The following is a 19,809-nucleotide window of genomic DNA, read 5'->3' as shown; positions in this document are numbered from 1 at the left end:
AAGCTCTCAGTTCTTGAATACGGTTCTTTTCTGATGCGGGGCAGAATGCCATTTCCCAAAGTTGCTGGACCTGCATGTTGCAAGTTGGTGGTGGTGGTGGTGGTGGTGGTGGTGGTGGTGGTGAGATGAGCGTAGCTTCGCGCGAAACGGGCATGTTGATCAATGACGACGCCTCGTTCGTCCGCCAACTCCCTCCCTCAACGCCCTACGGAATTTCCCATGTTTCGCATGTGCATTTGGCCAACACGCTTTCGAGCTGTTGATCGTCTGTTGGTTTAGAGTTGGCCTCATGTCTTTCTCCCCAAAAAGTGTATTCCGCTCGGCCGGTAACGAAAACGAAAACCCTCACGGCAAGTTCTCCCCGTTCGCCCTCCGCGGAGAGAGAGAGGCACGGAGGCTTCGGGGGGACGGGGACCTGATTACAGTCAGAAGCTTATTGATCATCCCGAATCCGACCAGAGACATCAATCACCCATCCATCATCCATGCGGCCAGGCCGTGCTGACTGGAACATGCTCTATGCTCACAGTTCCCAAAAGCCAATTCCATTAAACACAGCTGGCTGGCTGGCTGGCTGACTGCTGCTGCTGCCTTGAAATGATGCTGTGTAACACAACTCCGTAAGCAACAACGCATCACCTCACCTCACCCTCTGCTGACTTGGATGGGAGGTGCGGAGCGGGAGACGCCTCAGGCCCCAGGCACAAGCAAGCAAGTCCGGATTCCGTATGAGAGGGTGTAGTAACAGCGTAGTGTGGTGCGTTAGGTTGTTGACGCCGATAACCGCCTCCGTCTCCCCAAAGGCCGGACTTGCGCCGGCGGAACGGTACATGTTCTGGAAGTTCCCCATTCCTTCCATCGAAACCCCGCCGCACCGTTTCTTCCCGTGTGTGCGTGTGTGTGTGAAATGACGAGCGAATAGAGAAGACCAACAGCTTCGCGCCGATGACTCTGTGATGACACATGGCTCCAGCTGCATGTTGATCCTCTTCCATGCAGCCTTATCCTCCAACTCGGAAAAAGGTCCTTGGGCATCGTACAGGATATCGGGCTCCCGGCGTTTGCGCCCAGTCACGCCAACCCCTCTCTCGCCGTGTCTCGCCGAACCAGTCATACCGCGAAGATTCCATCCTTCCCCCTCTTTCTGTAAGCCAACACGACGAACGACTCACAGCCCTCGGAGACGTCAACGCCAATGAGAAAAGCCAATTGACTGACTGGTTGATGCATCATGCGCGGTCCACGGCCACGTTATTCCTCGAGGCTCCGTTTGATGAACGAACACCCTACCCCATCCACTTTCTTCGAGAGAAGAAGTCCCCGCCTCTCCACCAAAGAAGAAGAACAAGGGCTCCATCAAAATAACGTCTCTTGCATATGAAGACTTGGCTCTCTTTTTTTTTTCGCGCGTTCTGTCTCTTGCGGTGACGAGCTGGCGGTCCATCCCTGGCATTTCGTGCCGAGACGGCCGAAAAAGGGCAGAGAAGAAAAAAAAGTTCCCCCTACCCTCCGCCAAGCAAGCATCGACCGGGGGGCACTTCAATCACACAAAGGCGGTCAACCGTCGAGTTGGTCGACAACCCTGGAGCAAACAACCCAGCTGTCCAAGGGTTTTGATGATGAACGACATCTGTGACTCACACTGAGCTGGCCGTTTTCCCTCTTCCTCTGCCCGGACAACCAATGGCCGACTCGGAACCCACTCCCTGGGTCTGTCGGACATTTTCCAGACAAGTTCCAAGGCTGAAGACTTTTCTTGAGGATGTGCATTTCTCGCACGAAGCGCGCACGCACGCCTGTCTGTTTACCCCATCTGCATTCCAACAGTCCCGGTCGTCAGGTACTCCTACATCATTAGCTCCGAAAAAGAAGCGGCACCGAACTGAGCTGAACCGTGAACGAGAGAGCGTGTGAATCCCTCTTGCTGCTTGGCCCTCCCGCCGCATCATGTGAACGTGGAACTTGCCCGCGTCGCGAGAGCGAATTCCTCCCACTCCAACTTTCCAAGAACGGCCAACGAAATGGGACACCGCTTCGGGTGTAACGTGGAGCCCCCAGACCGCACTTCCATAACCGTCATTTTTGGACAGAAACCTGGGAATTTCACTCCCCAGAAAGAGAAACTGTGCGTGGTGGAGAAAATTTAAGGGAGAGGGCTCCAGGGTTCCATCGCAAGGAATCGTTCCAAGAAGACTTCCAGAAGGAGTGGAGATACGAACGAACTCGATGCGGTGTGCGGTGATGAACCGTCGCCTCTTTTTTTTCGCCCCCTTCGCTTCGGTGAGGAGGGTCCTCTTTCTTTCTCCTGAAGCACGCGCGCAAGGCTGGGATATCGCTGCTCGGCGTCATAATTCAAGGGTCCAAAAAGACCATGCGTTCCCCCTGCGCCTGTGCCTGTGCCTGGGGCTCCGACTCCTCGGTCACCGCGAATACTTGAGACGAAGATCAGACCGAAACCCCCCATCGGCTGGGAAATTTTTCAGACAACGAGAGAGTGGCTCGAGCCATGCCTGGATGGTGTGCATCTCCGTTGACCGCCACCGAACCCGAACCTGCGAGATGTGTTCCCACAAATGGAAGTTCTCCAGTCCTTCTAGCGTTGGGGGAACGAATTTCGAAGAAGGAAAGCTTTGTCCGTATCGTGATCCCTCATACCGTGGGACCGTCGTTCGATGATCCGATTGCAATTCCGCTTGAACGGTACATTTCCTGGGGATTCCTTGAACACATTCACTCCTCCCTTGCTTGGCCTGGCGGTGGCGTTCCTGACTTCATTTCGGCGGCGCCGTTCGGATTTCCATCTCACGCCCACGGAACGCTTTACCGATCTTCCAAAAAACGGTGGGAAGCAAGTCCCCAGTGTCTTGGCATCCAGGTGAACGGACGAAAGTCCATGGAGATGGTTGCTGGCGGTGGTGAACGCGTCCCGTAATGCTTCGTCGTAATGCTTCGTAAAAAAGGGGGGCTCCGTTACAGGCCACTTCAGACTTTAGTGTCCGTCTCGAAATAACAACTGCCTCATATCGCCGCAACGCAACGAAAATAAGCTTCAACTAGATTCGGTCGTAATTTGCTCCTGAAAGCTGTCAGTCCGCCGCCGCCCCCTGACGCAATGTCGAACCGCGTCGCCGGGCATCTAGGGAAATGTCAAGTCTCGTCTCGTCTGTCTGCCTGTCTAGCTCCCGGCGTCGAACTAATACGATTTTGCCCTGTTTGACATTGCCGAAGAGGTTCGTGGATGGAAGCGCGGCGCAATTCGGCATCTTCCAGGCGACTTGCGATCGTTTAGGAAATCAGATCGCGAGGATTCCATCGCTACTGGACGGCAACCTCAAAAGCGAACAATCCCTTCGGCGCCGGAAGGGGACAAGGTCGATCGCGTGCCAGAGGCATGGCCGCAGCGTGTTGTTTTTTGTCCGCGACACATGCGCACGACAAGCACGCAGCACGCACGTATCGGCTTAAGATGCGAACTTAATTCCCGACAATCACGATGGGTTCCTGTCCCAGCAAAGCCTCTCTTCCCGCGGAGGCGTCGACGGGACGCCGGGAGCCAGGGCAAGAAAGGGACGCCGTCGAAGAAGCTCCCGCCCGAGATTGTGGCAGTGTCGAGCAAAGGGGAGCAAAGGCGAGCAATCGGCTGGATGAAAGGTGTTCCTGGCCTTTGTGAGTGTTCGCGCGGCATGCCGTCGGTGACGCTGCGGCGTTTGTTTCGTTTCGTCCGTTCCAACGCCGCGCCTCTTTGACTTTTTCTTCGTCTGATAGGCTGCGCGGTCCGGCACATGGGAGGTTCATGCATGAAGGGACGGACGGACGACGGCGACGCGTCCTCGGCAACGACACCGCGTACGCGGTACGACTTGGACGCACAAGAATAGCAGCAACCCTCATGTGCTCGGACGTGCCCCGTGAGAAATCTCCGACACGAGCAGTGACCATTTCGCTTGCCTCAACAGAAAACCTCATGATCCGTCAACGAGTTCTTTGCGCTTCTGTGCAGCCAGCAGCAAGTAGAACAGACTGCGCCTCGAAGCCCTCAGGCCACGTCTCCGTTTCGATTCTGCCATCTTGCTTCGTCTCCGTAACTCTTCGCTTTCCCTCAAAGTCCGTATCCCCTGTCCCTGTCGAAGGAAGCCTTTTCGAACTTTTTTAGTCAGGAACCACAACTTCTGTCTCTGCCGGGATGATGGATCTTGCATTCGAAGGAAAATATGGCCCTTGGGAAATTTCAAGGCAAACCGGTAATGCTCTTCCCTGCTTCATGGAAATTGGCCCTTTCTCCAGAACGCAAAAAACCCCAGCCACCGGTACCAGCCAGCAGGTTCGGTGGTTCGGAACCGCTGCAGGTGAGAGGGACTCGAGAGATCCATCAACGTTCTCCATCCGTTCACGCCAGGAACTCAGCTCCACGAAACAAGGTGGGAATACCTTCGTCATGGTGCCCCGCGGACAGGTGGGTGTCGGCTCCGTTCCTGTCAGTCAGCCGCCCAATTTTGGGCTCACCGCACCTCACACCGACCGCCCCGGCATCCCGGTCAGCGTTTCATTGTCTCGTAAAGGTGAAGAGTCATCATCAAAACAACAACCGAGAGGCACAGGAACACCCAGTTTTTGGGTGTCAGCCGTGACAGCCGTGCCACGCCGTCGCACCCCGTCCTGCAGCTGCAGCGTCGCATCACACGAGGTCCCGTGACGGTTCCAATGTGCCGGTACCAGCCAAAATTAAACAAGAAAGTTGGCAATCACGGCGGCTACCCAACCAACTTCTTTTCCCATCTCATCTTTGGCGCTCGAAGGTGAACTTGCTTCTGAGACCGTATTTCTGGTCTGCTGTCAGTGTCGTTCCGTCCCACCGTTGCCGAAGCGGGAGGGGCGTGCGTGCAATCTGCTCAGAGCCGTCGCCGACTTGCTTCTTTTTTCCAGAACCAACGGAAGTCCATCGTCCCCCACGGACGGGAGAGACATGAAGGCTGCTAAAGTGCTTGCAGTTCGCTAGTCGGAAAAGAACACTTGCCGGTCTTCCTGACAAAGAGTCCGTGCCATCGATTCAAACAGCATTCCGCGATCATGGAGACAAGAGCACTTGTTGTTGGTGTCTTGTATGTGTCTTGTATGTAAGTCAATTGCTTCGACTAGCTAGCAGACCATTTGCAAACGGTGCCTGTCCCGGTTGAACTCAGTTTGGACGGGAGCTCAAGTTTCGGCCGAAATCGAAGTCTCCGCTATCGCGACTTTGGAAACCTGATTGCTTTTTTCGGTTGTGTCCCCGTATGGAGCTATTGACGTTGGCGAGCTGTCACTCACACGACAGTTTGCTGTCATTTCTCCTGTCAGAGTCTCAATGTCACCGCGGTGTCTGACGGGCTGCCGATTCGGGTAATCCTGCGACAGCAGCTGCCTTGGAAGGCCCCCATGTTGGCCATCCTGGCAAGTATTGGTGATCAACCACCAGAGGGCTGCAGTATTGGTTCCGAAAGAGGTCGCACAAGGCCTTGGAAAACTCCATCATCTGATCGATGATTCCATTACGAACCCTGTCCTCGCGCGATGACTTTTGGAGGGGCATCTTGGGAATTCGGTCGACTTTCCTGGGCTTCGAGGCCGTCTGTTGAGCAAATCCGTACGCAGTACGCCGTCGCAAAGCGACCGGCGGTGACAGGGTAACGACACGGAACATGATCGCCGTTCGTCAGCTGCCCCCAAATATCACAATCCCCAGCCGTGCCAACCATTCCAGCTGCAGGTTAAACCGGGGCGTCGCGATTTCGCCAATGTTTTGGGATGTGAACCATGTTGGAATCCCCCTCATGACGGGCATGTCAAACCATGTCAACGATCGCACACTTCTCCAGTTTCCCCTCTCTCTGTGTTGCCCCGTCCTAAAACCATAATGCACACCGCTTCAAAAGTGCGAGGCAGCGAGTCGGCTGAGACGAGGCCAAGACATTGGGCAGGTGTTTGATTAGGTGATTATTTTGGAAATCACCCCGGCCGAGCCAACCGTTCGTCGTTGATTGAACTCTGATGGACGAACGACGGGGCCGGCATCGTGAAGCGCATCACGTAAACCAGGAAAATCTGACTGTTGCGCGGACGAAACATTGGCATGTCTCAACTGCTTTTGGAATTGCCTCCGATTAAAGGTCTGTTTTCCCGCAGATTGAGCTGAAGTTCTCAGGTATTCGACGCATTCAGCCGGCGAGGTCAGTCCGTCCGCATCGAGACGTCATGTCGACGAACGAGCTTTCCGTGCGGATATGACAATTCTCGAACCATTATGAGGCGGCTTCTTGGTTTGCGACATTGGGGCTGCCCGGGCGACGAGTATCAAGAGATGAAAGCAACAGGTGGTGGGCCGAGTGGCTGAACTGCATGATGCACGCAGCTGTGTCTCTCTGAGAGTCTTGGATGGAATCCTTGTCGTGAATTGCAGCCCTACAGCACAGCAACCTTGAGGAAGCAATCTCGCTATCGCCTTGTCCTAGCTGAGCTGAGCTCAGCTCACGTTGCAATGCTCCTGATAACGAGTGATGAATCACAGGAGGTTGACGCCTCTTTGCGCTACTTTTGCAGATCCTAGCAGCTTCAGGTAGGCTGTGTACGACGGATGGCGCTTTTTAAAGTGTATGTAGTGCATCCTCGGTGGGAGCTCGCAATAGCAAGATAGCTCGTTTGGTGAGAGCTGATTACCATAAAGGGCATCGTGCTTGCATTATTGAGTGAAGCGAGCGGCCGAGAGGTGTCACAGAGTATGCAGTCATTCCGTCATCGATTGAGCGCGGCTGGCGCGTCGCCGCACAGCCTCTCGCGACTTTTCTCGATGGTGACATCGCCCGGAAAAAAAGGCTTGGAAATGAGTCGATGGAGTGTGTGTTGCTTGTCGCGGAAGTACGCCGCACAAGCTGACAGAAAGGTCTTGGGAGGCTGCTTCATCGACTGAGCGACCGTAACACTCATCTCATGAGTCTAAGACAATTCGTGTTTGTTCGATGGGCTCGCAGAGCCCCCATCTCATCCCGCGCACATCATGATGGTTTCAGTGACGTTATTTCTGTTCGCCACGAGACTCAGGACGAAGCCCGCATGGTCATTTCCGCGTCGCTGTTTCTGGTTTCCGCTTCGCAGACGGCCAAGGCAGAATTGTCGGCAGCCTCGGCATATTCAGTCTGAAGAGAAGGCGACCGAGTTGCTTTCGTTGAGCAACCAATGAGAGTTCCCAAGCAGCAGACCATAAAAAGGCATCTGAAACAATGCTCTCTTTCTCGCTCCGCAGTGACACGAGTGCGACGCAAGCCACCCCGAGATGACAAAGTGTGTGAAGCACACACACACTCACAGGAGGGCGAGCAACGTCCCCACGGCCGTCCGCTAATTCGGTCACTCACCGTATTTCCCACGTGGAGGACAAGGGGCGGGCTGACGAAGCGGATGACCACCCCTGACGATCACACCTTGAACAGGGGCGTAACGGACGACTGCGACGCCCGGGCTCGAATCAGGTAGGGATAAACGGAGAGGTGGTCGGTTACACACAGCTCAGTGGTTGACAGGAGTTGAAGCTCAGCGTTCTGGTTTGCTGCACTGCGTTTCTGCATCGCGATGCCCGTGGTTTGCTGATCAGCTGGCGCAGTTTAGCCCCCAATAGTGCCTTCGCAGGACATCTTGGCCATTCCAAAAGCCACAGACAACCGCTACTGCAGGTACGGTGGCAAACGGCAATGATTCGACTTTGTCATTCCAATCTTTTGTCCAATTTCGCAATTCGCCGCTCTCGCTTCACTCGCTTCTCGAGACGTTCCCCCTTGACCCCTTGAAGTTGATTTCAATTTCTTCAAGCAAAAGCTCGAGCAGCAAGGGGACTCCACGGCGGACATCGGGCTCGGCGGACCAAATCGGCCTCACCCCGCGGACGATGACCCCAAGATGTAAATGAGGACGAGGGCGATGGTCCCTTCTACCCCATACGATTGCGGCGCAATCGTGGTGTCGATGGCCCACCGTATCCTTATGTCGTACGCGATCTGTCGAAAATAGGCAATCCGGAGAAGACAAAACGCTGCCATTTAAGGCAAAACGAGAACAGTCACCCCCGTGCTCTCAAGTCCGGCCGCCGTACCCTTGCGTGGGGGATTCTGAGACGAGAGCGCTGTCCATGATGTCTGTCTGCAACAGAATGGTGCCCGCACGTCCCGTCAGAACGGTAGCCTCTGCACTCGACTGATAGAGAAAACGGTGGAAATTTGCCGATTCTTAGAAACGCACCCACCCCGGCCGGCCGGCTGGGTGGGGGTTAGAAACGGTTCGCCCGGCGGAGGTCTGGAGGCGAGCATGCACCTCGACACGTTGGGACGGCCATATCGCACGCCCATGTTTCCGCAGCTTTCGCTATCTAGCACGTCAATGGCTCGATAAGTTGACATGTTCGTGCTATTCCAGTTCGACGATCATCCACACCCTCCGTACAGCTGTCCATGGCCACATGGGAGGTCATGCGCCCAGGAGACTGGGTTGCGGTTCGACGGACGATCTGCTGTGCCGCGCTGACACCATCTGCTGCAATCAATTCTAAACCGTCAGCTTAGCGGGGTAACGGGCAAAGATCACCATCTTATCGAATTCACCCTGCAGGCTGCTCCTGCAATGGCGGCGTTGAGGCTGCGATTCCTTATCAGATTACACCCTCTTGACCGCCCGTCGACAGGAGCTTCAAGCATCTTCACACCCGGTGGGGGCTTGAGCAAGCGTGTAATCGGAGCAGCAGCACGGCCTTTTCGGAATTGGGATCGAAGCTGCTTAATGGATCATGGCCGCATTGCCGTCCGCGCCCGCCAGCATGGCGTCAGAGGCCCTCGTCAAATCGTCCGACTACTCCGTCCGTGCCTGTGCCGGCGGCCTAACGGGAGACTGCCGCGCTTCTGCCTATTGATGAGCCATACTGCGTACGTAGCCTGGTCATGATCGGCCGAACCAAGCTGCAGCGCAAACTGCCGTTATCACGACCTCCAAGCCACCATCGCCGGAACGGGTGGTGTGCAGCTGAACGGTCAAGGATATCCAACACTATTGCCTGGTATCCATGGTTGTGAAGCTCGGGGAGGCAAAACGTTGGTTGGTACTTGGTCGAGATGTACACTTCTTGAACAGAGTTTGGTACATGGGATTAGTCTTCCGTTGCGTATTCAGCAAGGTTGGCGTCAGCGTCCCATCATGGAACAAGCTGTGTAAGGCATCCCAGTCAGAGTCCGATTCGGGAGTCCGTGATGTCCAGACTCGTGATGGACCTTCCAGTGAACGATCAGTCCGTCAGCGACAACCTGGCATGGGCGACTCTTGAGACAGCCGACGTGCGTTTAATGGCCCTCGCAAGACGACATTCAACCGCGAACCGCCCGCCGTACTATCCCTGGTCGCTTTCGGGTCCGGCAGCTTCGGCGACCACCCTTAAGTGCGAAGCTTAGAAATGTGACGCTGTTCGGTGATTACCTACCATACGACCGCCTCGGTCCCGGTTTTCAGGTTAGGATGCCTCGTTGGCGCAGCAGTCGTCATCGTCGATGTCGTTCAGTTGTAGCAGTTTTGGGATCAGCAGTTCACGCCAAGGCAAACACCGCGACAGTCAAGAAGAGGGGAGAAACCCAATTCTAAAGATGGCGCACGCGCCGGGTTGATGTTGACTTGTTCGGACTGAGTAGTAGGAAAATCGTTGAATTCTAGCGCCGTCTTGGCAGCGGCGTCCAAACTAACACGTAACGCTGCAAGCTCCATCAGCCACAGGCGATGAGGCTGGGCTGTCGTCTGCCAATCACCCTGTGTGCCATCGACTTCGTTTCAGTTGTCGCCGGTCATGTCTTGCCGCCAAGCATCGTCAACCGTGCGCGCGCATTTTTCAACAACTGTTGCCCATTGCTCTTTGGAGATCGACGACTCGGCACCATGCCGTGACAGAGCGTTGGCAACCCGGGGACTTTCCTGGCGGGCTATACGGCGCCCGTCCGCGCGGCCAAGCGCCGTGTTGGAAGCCGGAAGATCCCTCCATTATACGACACGGACGGCCAGTTGAACAGTCCGAGGATCGATGCCAGGATGTCCATGTACTTCCCCAGTGTTACCCCAAGGCTTGGCCAGTCTTGAACCCTGGGCACACGTGTCGTCGACGTGATTCTTGAACCATCTGGCTCTTGTCGTGGCCTTGGGTGGGGCTTTCTCGAAACAACCGCCCCCATGATACTCGCCTATACTTGCTCACGAGTCTGTGGAATTCTTCAGATCTCGATCCGATTGATAATAGAAACTCTTGTGATCGTTGCGTGGCCTATCCCGAGATGTGCTATGTGGCGTACGCAGACACACGAAACGATAGGATGACAGTCTATCAGTAAGGCCGTCGCCCAACGACTTAGAGTGCGTCCCAACACATGACAGAAGTGTCAGGCTCGATCCGAGGCGGGCTGTCATCGTACCATCGCGTAATCATGCCATTGCCGGCATTTAGTTTGTCAAGTTGACAATATCTCGTAATATCATCTCGTGTTTTGTGGCTCGTATATGCTTCTGCCTTGTTTGTAGCCTGCTTGCGCCTCATAATGCTTCTTCTTCGGCCTCGGGATTAGGCATCTGAGTAGAAGTGATCCAATTCTCCATGCTAGCTTGGCCGGCCGGCTGCTTGGCGTTCACAGAACTGCTCGACGATGCCATTCTCAGACCTTGGCGTTTCTTGACGACAAGACACAAGACGCGTCCGTAAATGGCAAACCCCTCATACGAGACATCCATGGCCATTTTCTTCTTGTCATCTTCTTGATCGACATCGGACCCCGTTGTTTGTTTCTTGAGACGCTTGGACGGACGGGGAGGAGCATCATCATCAGAGTCGATCTCAATTGCCGAGGCCTCCCCGCCGGCGTCGTCGTCTGAAGGAAGCTCGAAGTCGCTGTCGTGGTCACGAGGTGCCCCGCGCTGTCTTTTCGACCGCCGAGGCCGAGTTGTTTCATCGACGACGGGGATACGGGAAAGGCCGGCGGCGTCTTCTTCGGACTCACTCTCATTGCGAATTTGCAGCGTCGTACTGGATCCCTCGGCCTCCATATCCAGGTCAATTGGTGTGTCATTCGTTTCTTTGATGAGCTTATTAGAGTTGGACTGCAGTTTGCCCGGTGCGTTGTCGCGGAAGTGCTTGTGCTTAGTGAGCAACGAATGCCGCGTGGTAGTTTCGGTCAAGAACATGGAGACCTCAAACTCGTCTGGTTAATGCAATGGTCAGTTTTAACGTTCAGCCAGACCGAGTTGTCTTGGACGAAGCAGTGGTCTAGACTGGGCAGGTTGCGACGGTAGAGACGTGGATGGGCTTGAGGTGACAGCGGGTAAGGCTGCGAAACAGGACAACAAACCTTCGACGACGACATCCTTGATGCTCTTCTTTTTGGAGCTCTTCTTCTTGGTCTTTTCGCGTTCCTTCTCTTCGCGAAGTTTTGGTAATACCAACGGACGTACACTCTCGATGACCTTGGGCAGGATGGGATTCCGTGGATTCAACAGCCAGCTCTGTGCCAGGGCAGGGTTGTCGAGATAAATACGGCACTCGAGCACCGAGTACTTTGTGATTCTCAGATAGCGGCGAAGCGGCGCCATGTTGGGAGACGGAGGCAATGCCCAGCGAACAGTGTTGTATAGCACGACGTCGTGGCTCTTCGTTGGGGGCGGTGATGTGCAAGGCGAAGGTTTGTGGTGCTGTGTGATGGATGCGACCAAGTTGTTGAGTTCAAAGCCAGGTCGAAGAAGCCCAGGCAAGTTCTCACCGAAGTTGCAATGGACGAAAGAAGCAGAAGGTGACGAAGTGAGGTTGAAGAAATGGTTGACTGAGGAAGTGACGCTGGAAATGGGAAGTCTTCTCTGTGCCAGGCCAAGTACCTTCTCCAGTTCTGTGTGTGTAAATCTGGTGAGGAAGGAGGACTGGGTACTTGTGCTTTCCCAAGAATACTTTACCAAGCTTGGCGACTCTCTGCCGTCATTACAGGGGACTGTCAGCCTCGCAGCAGTGACACCCGCCCTGTGGCTCATGCGGGGCCGCTGTACGACACCCGCAAACCCGATGAATTCAGGCCCCACTAAAACTTTTCCAACGGCCGCGTCCAATTCGTGTCGGCTTCGACTCGGAGCTCAACATCGACAGCTACCTACCTCCCTCAATTGACATCCCCGCGCATAGTCTCCCGCGGTGATGCTGACGAGGAGATCATGTCGAAGTCATGGGCATCGACGCTGAGGTTGCCTAAGTCTACCTTCCCGTAAGCAACCACCATTCCGTCCGATCAGCCGCCCTCCGCTCCGGCCTCAGCTGACCCGGTTCAGACCGCGCCCGCTACCCCAGTTCCGCGCCGACTACATTCGCCGATGCGCCGATGATTTCTACAAGTGGCAATCGTCCAACGAATCCCGGCCGGGCTTCACTCTCCACGATGGACCCCCGTACGCGAACGGAAGTCTGCATGTCGGCCATGCGCTGAATAAGGTCCTGAAGGACATGATCTCGAGAGTCAAGGTCCAGCAAGGTCAGAAACGCTGACCTTACGATATTGAACGCTCAAGGGCTTACCGATTCGTGCGCAGGCTACCGCGTGACTTACAGGCCGGGCTGGGATTGCCATGGTCTCCCCATTGAGCTCAAGGCTGTCGGCACGTCCGGGGGAAAGGACATGAGCGCTGTCGATATTCGAAAGGCCGCCAGACAGCTCGCCTCGACGACGGTGTTGGAACAGATGGAAAGCTTTCGATCATACGGAGTCATGGGTGATTGGGACGCTCGCTGGACGACGATGGACCCGGACTTCGAGATCAGACAACTGCGTCTCTTTCAGCAAATGGTCCGTCGAGGCCTCATATACCGCAAGAACAAGCCCGTCTACTGGTCACCCTCCTCCAGAACCGCGCTCGCCGAGGCGGAGCTGGAGTACAACGAGAATCATGTTTCGACAGCGGCATACGTTCGATACCCCATCATTGACGGCCCGGCATTGAACGGCTTTTCTGGCCAGCTTTACGCCATCATTTGGACTACTACCCCTTGGACACTCCCCGCAAACAAGGCCATTGCCATTCACGACGATCTGGAATACGCCGTCATTGCCGTCAACGGAAGCGCATATCTTACTGCGGTCACTCGTCTCGATGCTGTAAAGGCTCTCTTCCCCGATGCGGAGCCCGAAGTAATCGTCTCATCTATCGAAGGCTCCGAGTTGAGAGGACTGAAGTACCACAACAGACTTCAGGGGTTCAGATCAGCTCCTCAGCCCATCATCCACGGGGACTTTGTGTCCGCAGACTCCGGTACTGGACTCGTCCACATTGCTCCCGGTCACGGTTTCGAAGATTATGAGGCCTGCGCCGAGCTCGGCATCGACGCCTTCGCCCCTATCGACGACGAGGGACACTTCACGAGCGAAGCCTTCCCTGACGCACCCGAAAAATTGACCCAGTCCTCCTCGATCCTCAAGGGCGGCAGCAAAGCCGTCCTCGCTTTGATCGAGGATGACGTCCTGCAAGCCGCCAAGTACAAGCACAAGTACCCCTACGACTGGCGCACGAAGCAACCCGTCGTCATGAGGTCTACGGCTCAATGGTTTGCCGATGTCGACAGCATCAAGGATGACGCTATCAACGCACTGAAAGATGTCAAGTTCGTCCCTGCGTCTGGAAGGACCCGTCTCGAGAGCTTCGTCGTTGGTCGGAGCGAGTGGTGCATCTCTCGCCAGCGCGCCTGGGGAGTGCCCATTCCTGCCCTCTACGACGCCAACGGAGACGCGATGGTCACGGAGGAATCCGTCGACCACATCATCTCTGTCATCCAGCAGCGCGGCATCGATGCTTGGTTCTGTGACGCCCCCGACGAGCCCGCTTGGGTTGCGCCGTCACTGAAGGGATCTTACCGCCGCGGCACTGACACCATGGACGTCTGGTTCGACAGCGGAAGCAGCTGGACCGAGAGCAAAGGCCAAGCCGATGTCTACCTCGAAGGATCCGATCAACACCGCGGATGGTTCCAGTCCAGTCTCTTGTCGTATGTTGCGGCACAAAGAGCAGAGAGCGCTTCAGCGTCCCATGAACAACCCAAGTCCCCCTTCAAAACCCTGATCACCCACGGTTTCACCCTGGACCAAGCCGGCAAGAAGATGTCCAAGTCCCTCGGCAACACCATCACGCCCACCCAGATCATGGATGGCACCCTCCTGCCCCCCGTCAAGGTCAAAGGCAAGAACAAGGTCCCCGGTGCCGGTCCGACATACGAAGCCCTAGGCCCCGACGCCCTCCGCCTCTGGGCCGCTAGCTCCGAATACACCAGGGACGTCGCCATCGGCCAAGCGGTCCTCAAATCCGTCAACACCGTCCTGGTCAAGTACCGCACCATCATCAAAATGCTGCTCGGCTCAATGCACGAATCGGCCCGCACCGCTCCCACGACAACCCTGGACCACATCGCCCTCATCCAGCTGAAGGACGTGATGGAGGAGGTCCAGAAGGCCTACGCGGCCCACGAGTTCCACAAGGGCTTCAGCGCCCTCAACCGCTGGGTCGCCACCGACCTCTCGGCCTTCTACCTCGAGGCCATGAAGGATCGCCTCTACTGCGGCGACGGCGGCGGCGTCCTCGAACCCATCTTCCACGGCCTCCTCCGCATGCTCTCCCCCATGACGCCCCTCCTGGTCGAAGAAGCGTGGGACCACCGCCCGGCGTGGATGCAAGCCGACGACACCCTCACCCACCCCCTCCGAACCCCCTACGACCACCCCCTCCACAACGTTTCGACCAACGAAGCCTCCCTCCGCAAGGACATCCCCGTGCTCACGTCCGTCAACGGCGCCGTCAAGGCCGGTCTCGAAAGGGGCCGCCTGGCCAAGGTCCTCGGCTCCTCGCTGCAATCCTCCGTCGTCGTCACCACCCACGACCGCGGCGTCGCCGGCGTGCTGGAAAAGTACGCGCGGGACCTCGAGGCCGTCTTCGTCGTCTCCTCGGTCGAGCTCAACGGCGGCCTCCCCGCCGAGAGCGAGTGGCGCTTCGACGAGCCCTTCGAGGTCAACGGCGCCAGGGGCACCGTCTCCGTCCTGCCGCCCCAGGACCACAAGTGTCCGCGCTGCTGGCGGTACGTCGCGCCCAGGGAGGAGGATTTGTGCGGGCGCTGCGAGGACGTCGTGGCGACGCAGTAAGGATGTGTAGAACACGATCTATAGATGTATTATAGCCAGAGTGTTGAAAAGAATAAGAAAGATACCCCTCACCTCTACTCCTTTCTAATGAGGTTCAAACTTGGAATGTCACTACGATTTAGGATATGTTTTGACGCCTCGACAGCAGTTGAAATAGAAATTACAACGTCTGTATAATGCATATCAGACAGGAGCTTGAGGAGGCTAGACATATCGCGTCGTGGTCTTGTAAGAATTTTCTGATATGTAAAGCTTCCTTCCACAGGGCAAAGGAATGAAGACAACCTCTTCGATAATAGTCAGGTCTAATATGATTTTCCCAATCATATCTCACGAGCCAACAAACATGGAGTGCAAGTAACGAGAACAGTGTTTCAAATTCGACATCCTCAAAAAGAAGTCAAGGGTATCAAGAATACCAATAAGCCTACACCCAAAAAAAGCAAATCCTAACGACCCAATGAACCCGCCCAAACACCACCATTGTTATCTGTACAGTTCAACCAGTGACAACTCTCCCAACTCCGAGGACACGTATCCGCCCTTCCAAAACCAAATGCTGCGACTCCCCATGACTCTCGACTCAGTTCAAGCGGGGGCTCTTCCTCTTAGGTCCCATGCTCTGTGAGAATGAAGTGGGGGGCATGTTCTCCCGTCCCTCCAAGGGCAGAAGGCTAGTCTGCTTACGGGGTCCCTTCTGCGCGCCTCTGGTCGAGGTGCGCTTGTTGAACAAGAGGGGAGCCGTGTTTTCGTTGATGGACATCATGCTCGCCGAGGGGTCGAAGGTAAGGTTGCTAGTCGTGTTAGGGTTGACTTCGCGCAGACTCATTGTAAAAGGGGGCATCTCCGAAATCATGCTGAGGGTCGACATACGGGTCGACTGGCGCACCGGGGGCGAGCGGTGGATGTCACTCTGATCGATGTCGGGGAAGACCATCGAGTCGCTGACGGGCTTGGTCGGAGTGGACTCGTCCTTGAGATTGGCCAGGAGGGATTCGTGTGCGTCGGTTCGGGGAAGCTTGGTCGGGTACTGGTACTGAACCTTCATCGGGGTCTCGCCCGTGGGTCGGTACTCCTGGATGGTCGTGACTTCGATGTCCTCACGGAGATTGCTCAACGGCTTGCACAGATCCTGCGTCAGAGGCTCAAGACCATCCTGCATCTCCTCGGTCTCGGTCTCCATCTCCTCGCCAAGGTCCTTGACACGGTCAAAGGTAACCTTGAAGTGGTTTGAGATGTTACCAAAGGACTGCTCGACGGTTGAAGACAAGCCTTGCATGGACTCGCCGTGACGCTCGTGATGGGAGGCGTTCTCGGAGCGCGCGCGGGTGACGAAGTCGTCCAGTGCCTCCATCTGGACGTCGAGGTCCTTGAGCTGCTCGTCGACAACGCGGACAGTCTCGGCGTGGACAGACTTCGTGGTCGCCTGGATGGCGGTGCTGTGATCGTTCGCAGTCTGCGAGGGTCAGTATTTTGCCTTGTGAGGGGTGAAGAAAGTCTACTCACGGTCCAGTCATCCTTCAACTTGTTCTTCATGGTGTCACGGGACTTGGCCACTTCCTCCAGAAGCTGGCCCTCCTTCGAGTCCCACGCTGTCATATCCTCAGAGTACTGAGCAACACTGCCTTGGAGAGCAGTGTTTGAGTCCAGGACACTCTTCTGCAACTGGGAGGTCTTCTCAGCCAGACGAGTCTCCTGGGTTTCGGCCTGAGCGTTGATAAGAGTGGTGATTTGAGCCAGAAGGTTTTGGCGGTCCTTCGCGGCTTGCTTCCTCTCCTCGTCAAGCACCTGTTGCATCTGAGCGGAGATATTGGCATTTTGCTCAACGACAGTATCGGTCGCGTCCTGGAGTTGCTGTCTGAGTCTATCAGATTCACTTCTCTGCTCGGTAATGTGTCTCATGAGTTCCTCAAAGATGCTCTTGAACTCCTTGCCCAGAGAGCTGTAAGAAGAGTGCAACTGTACCCGTGTTAGCTCCCAGTCCATCCATGTTCGCGGCATTCTTACCTGGTTGTGGAAAGTGTCAAGTTCGCTGAGGACATCCGCCGCGATGCGCTCGGCAGCGCCAGCAATCGCCTGAAGGCCTTCGCCGACTTGCTGCTTGACGGTGTCCCGGATGACCTTGATCTCCTCGAGTACATCGTCCATTTCATCCTTGGACTTTTCCTTTTGCTCCAGGAGCTCCTTTTTCGACTCGGTGAAAGACTCCAATTGCTCGTCCAAGAACTTCTGAGTGTCAGACAGCTTTTTCAGCTCTTCGCTAACGAAGACATTCATGCGTTCGGAGATGCCGGTGATACTCTCCCGCTGCCTGCTCTGGAAGCTCTGCACTCTTTGCTCCACTAGGGATGTGACCTCAGCAACCTCGGCCTGAGCAGTGCCCCAAGCGCTTCGGTTGATGGACTGGAGGTCAGACTTGCGCTTGTTCTTGGCCCGAAGCCCATCGACGTCGTGCACAGTCTTCTGCAGGGTGGCAATGAGTTCACCGCCAACATTGACCAACTTCTCCTCAGTCTCTTGGTGAGCCTTCCGCAAGTGCGTCTCCTCAGCCAGGCTCTTACGCGTAGCCGCGAGGACGAGCTCTGTCTGATCGAGAACACCATTCGTCTGGTCCAGTTCTGCCTTAGTACCCTCATGGTCCTTCTTCAAGCCCATGAAGCTGGAAGTCAAAGCGAAAAGCTCCTGAACCTTGTTCTTGAGGTTATTCTCGAGGGTCTCCATCTTGGCCGCTTGCTCTTCCACCACGATGCGTCGCGATTCGCTCTGTGCCGTCATCTCTTCGTAGGACTCGTTGGAGAGGTAGACGCCGTTGCGCTGCCGAGTCGTAATCAGCTCGCTCTTCAGCCTCTCGATCTCAGTCGCGAAATCCCTAAGTAGCATTTTCTTATTGATCATGGCGTTGAGTTGGGGCTTGTTGCGAATGTTTTTGGCGCGGAAGGCGTAGTCAAGTGTTGATATCGTCTCCTCGAGGTTGCTCTTGGCGGGCGATATCGTCGCGATGATGCATGTCTTCGTGCGACCGCCCAGAGAGTCTTGCAGGAGTCGTGTGAGCTTCGACTCTCTGTAGGGAATGTGTTGGCTGCGGTCGACCAGGGCATTGATGACTCTGCCGAGGGTCAAAAGACTCTTGTTGATCAGGCCTGCCTCGGCAGCGCGCTTGTTCTCCGCACCGGATCTTTGGATGTTTTCGCTACCGGCCAAATCCACCAGGTTCAGCTTGCCGGCACTGACATAATCCTCCTCGCCGTCTTCGCCCTTCTTGCGGACGTAAGCAGTGATGGTGAAAACGGTGTGACTTCGACTGCTGAGGTCGTTGCACTTGGTCGCCGCAACTTGGCGCTTCAAGCTTCCATCCTGAAGAACCTTGATGCCCTCGGAGGCGGTCCTGATGTGTCGCTCCTCCATGCCCTGAACGACTGTGGTCGCGTGTCCCCTTCTCGATGTGTCGTCGTAGATCTTCAGCTTCTGACGGTCCTCCTCGACGGAGATCAGATCGCGCAGGTCTTCGTTATAAAGCTCGATGAAGGAGCACTTGACACAGCTCTCGGTATCATCGACTTCGAGTTTGTTAAACAAGGCGTGGAGGACTCTCGGGATGATGCCGGCGTTGTCATTCAGGAGGCCAAGAGTCTCGGTCATGTCTCCGGACATGGTGTATGTCTTGCCAGTACCTGTTTGGCCGTAGGCGAAAATTGTGCAGTTGAAACCAGCGAGCATCTATCGGCATGTTAGGGTGTTGGCGCGAGCCATATGTTCGAATGACATACCTCTTCCAAGATGGGCTTGACGACATCGTCGAAAACCATGGTCTGGTCGGCCGCAGCAGAAAAGACGCGGTCGAAGTTGTATGTTTTGTTGCTGAGGGCATTGGCGCCGAGAGACAACTCGACGTTCTCGCCCTTTGCGCCATCGGCGCGGACAACTTGAGCACTGTTTTCGCGAACTTCGCGCTCGTTGCGGCCTCTGCATCTTACGACAACACTGATGTTGGTCTCTCCGGCAGTAGACCCCTCGTACTCGAAGTCACGCTCCTTGCGCTTCGTCGCAGTCGTGGCGGTGGATGCGATCGACTCGGCAGGTGAGGTCGCGCGGCTTCTGTCGACTTTGGAAGGGCCATTCTGATAGCGCAAGTTGGAAGTTCGCGTCGTTGTCGGGCGCAAGCTCGCACGACCGGTGGCGCCTGTGCGGAGGTTCGACGAGGCGGTCCTCGCCAGCTCCCGTCTGGAGCTCATGATGTGATTTGGTGTGTGGTGGGTTAGTACTGGTTATCGGTGGGAAAAAAGACAAACTGAAGACGGCATGTGTAAGGTGTAAGATCTCCAAGAAAGTCGACGAGGGTTAGTGGTGGTGCGAATGATGTATTGAAAGTCGGAGGTTTGTGTGCTCCAGTGTTGACAGGTGCCAGGGTCAAAGTAAATAGAGCAAGCGCGCTAAGTGGGGGAAAGCTCTGTGGTTGGCTGACAGTAGGTCCGTCACCCGGGCAACGACCCCACTCACACTCACCTCGCTTGTTTTGGTCTTGATTTCCTTTTTTGTCGAGCTTCACCGAGCATCGGCAAGCTCACCGAGGCCATGACCATGCGTTCGCGCTGATTCTGACTTCTGGCAACAG

At 55.7% G+C, this 19,809-nt stretch overlaps 3 protein-coding genes across 3 annotated transcripts; 1 reads left to right on the top strand and 2 right to left on the bottom strand.

Annotated features, from left to right (window-relative positions):
- Nucleotides 1-10,578: 10,578 nt before the first annotated feature.
- Nucleotides 10,579-11,628, bottom strand: CkaCkLH20_12333 (uncharacterized protein; the record flags this gene model as incomplete). The annotated part of the gene is made up of 2 exons (XM_038895046.1): nt 10,579-11,240; nt 11,388-11,628. 2 exons carry the CDS (start codon nt 11,626-11,628, stop codon nt 10,579-10,581), a joined length of 903 nt encoding a protein of 300 aa, XP_038739708.1.
- A 558-nt stretch (nt 11,629-12,186) lies between these two features.
- CkaCkLH20_12332 (isoleucyl-trna synthetase) lies at nt 12,187-15,197 on the top strand (the record flags this gene model as incomplete). Its single annotated transcript, XM_038895045.1, has 3 exons — nt 12,187-12,284; nt 12,349-12,548; nt 12,607-15,197. 3 exons carry the CDS (start codon nt 12,187-12,189, stop codon nt 15,195-15,197), a joined length of 2,889 nt encoding a protein of 962 aa, XP_038739707.1.
- A 583-nt stretch (nt 15,198-15,780) lies between these two features.
- On the bottom strand, nt 15,781-19,429 carry CkaCkLH20_12331 (kinesin related protein 2; the record flags this gene model as incomplete). Its single annotated transcript, XM_038895044.1, has 4 exons — nt 15,781-16,653; nt 16,704-17,156; nt 17,205-18,914; nt 18,965-19,429. The coding sequence occupies 4 exons, from the start codon at nt 19,427-19,429 to the stop codon at nt 15,781-15,783; spliced, it is 3,501 nt and encodes a 1,166-aa protein (XP_038739706.1).
- Between the last annotated feature and the right edge of the window lie 380 nt (nt 19,430-19,809).

The sequence above is a fragment of the Colletotrichum karsti genome, assembly GCF_011947395.1.
Source record: "Colletotrichum karsti strain CkLH20 chromosome Unknown Scaffold57, whole genome shotgun sequence".
Lineage (NCBI taxonomy): Eukaryota > Fungi > Ascomycota > Sordariomycetes > Glomerellales > Glomerellaceae > Colletotrichum > Colletotrichum karsti.
The sequence above is the reverse complement of the archived record's forward strand: the minus strand, read 5'-3'. Positions and strand labels throughout refer to the sequence as shown.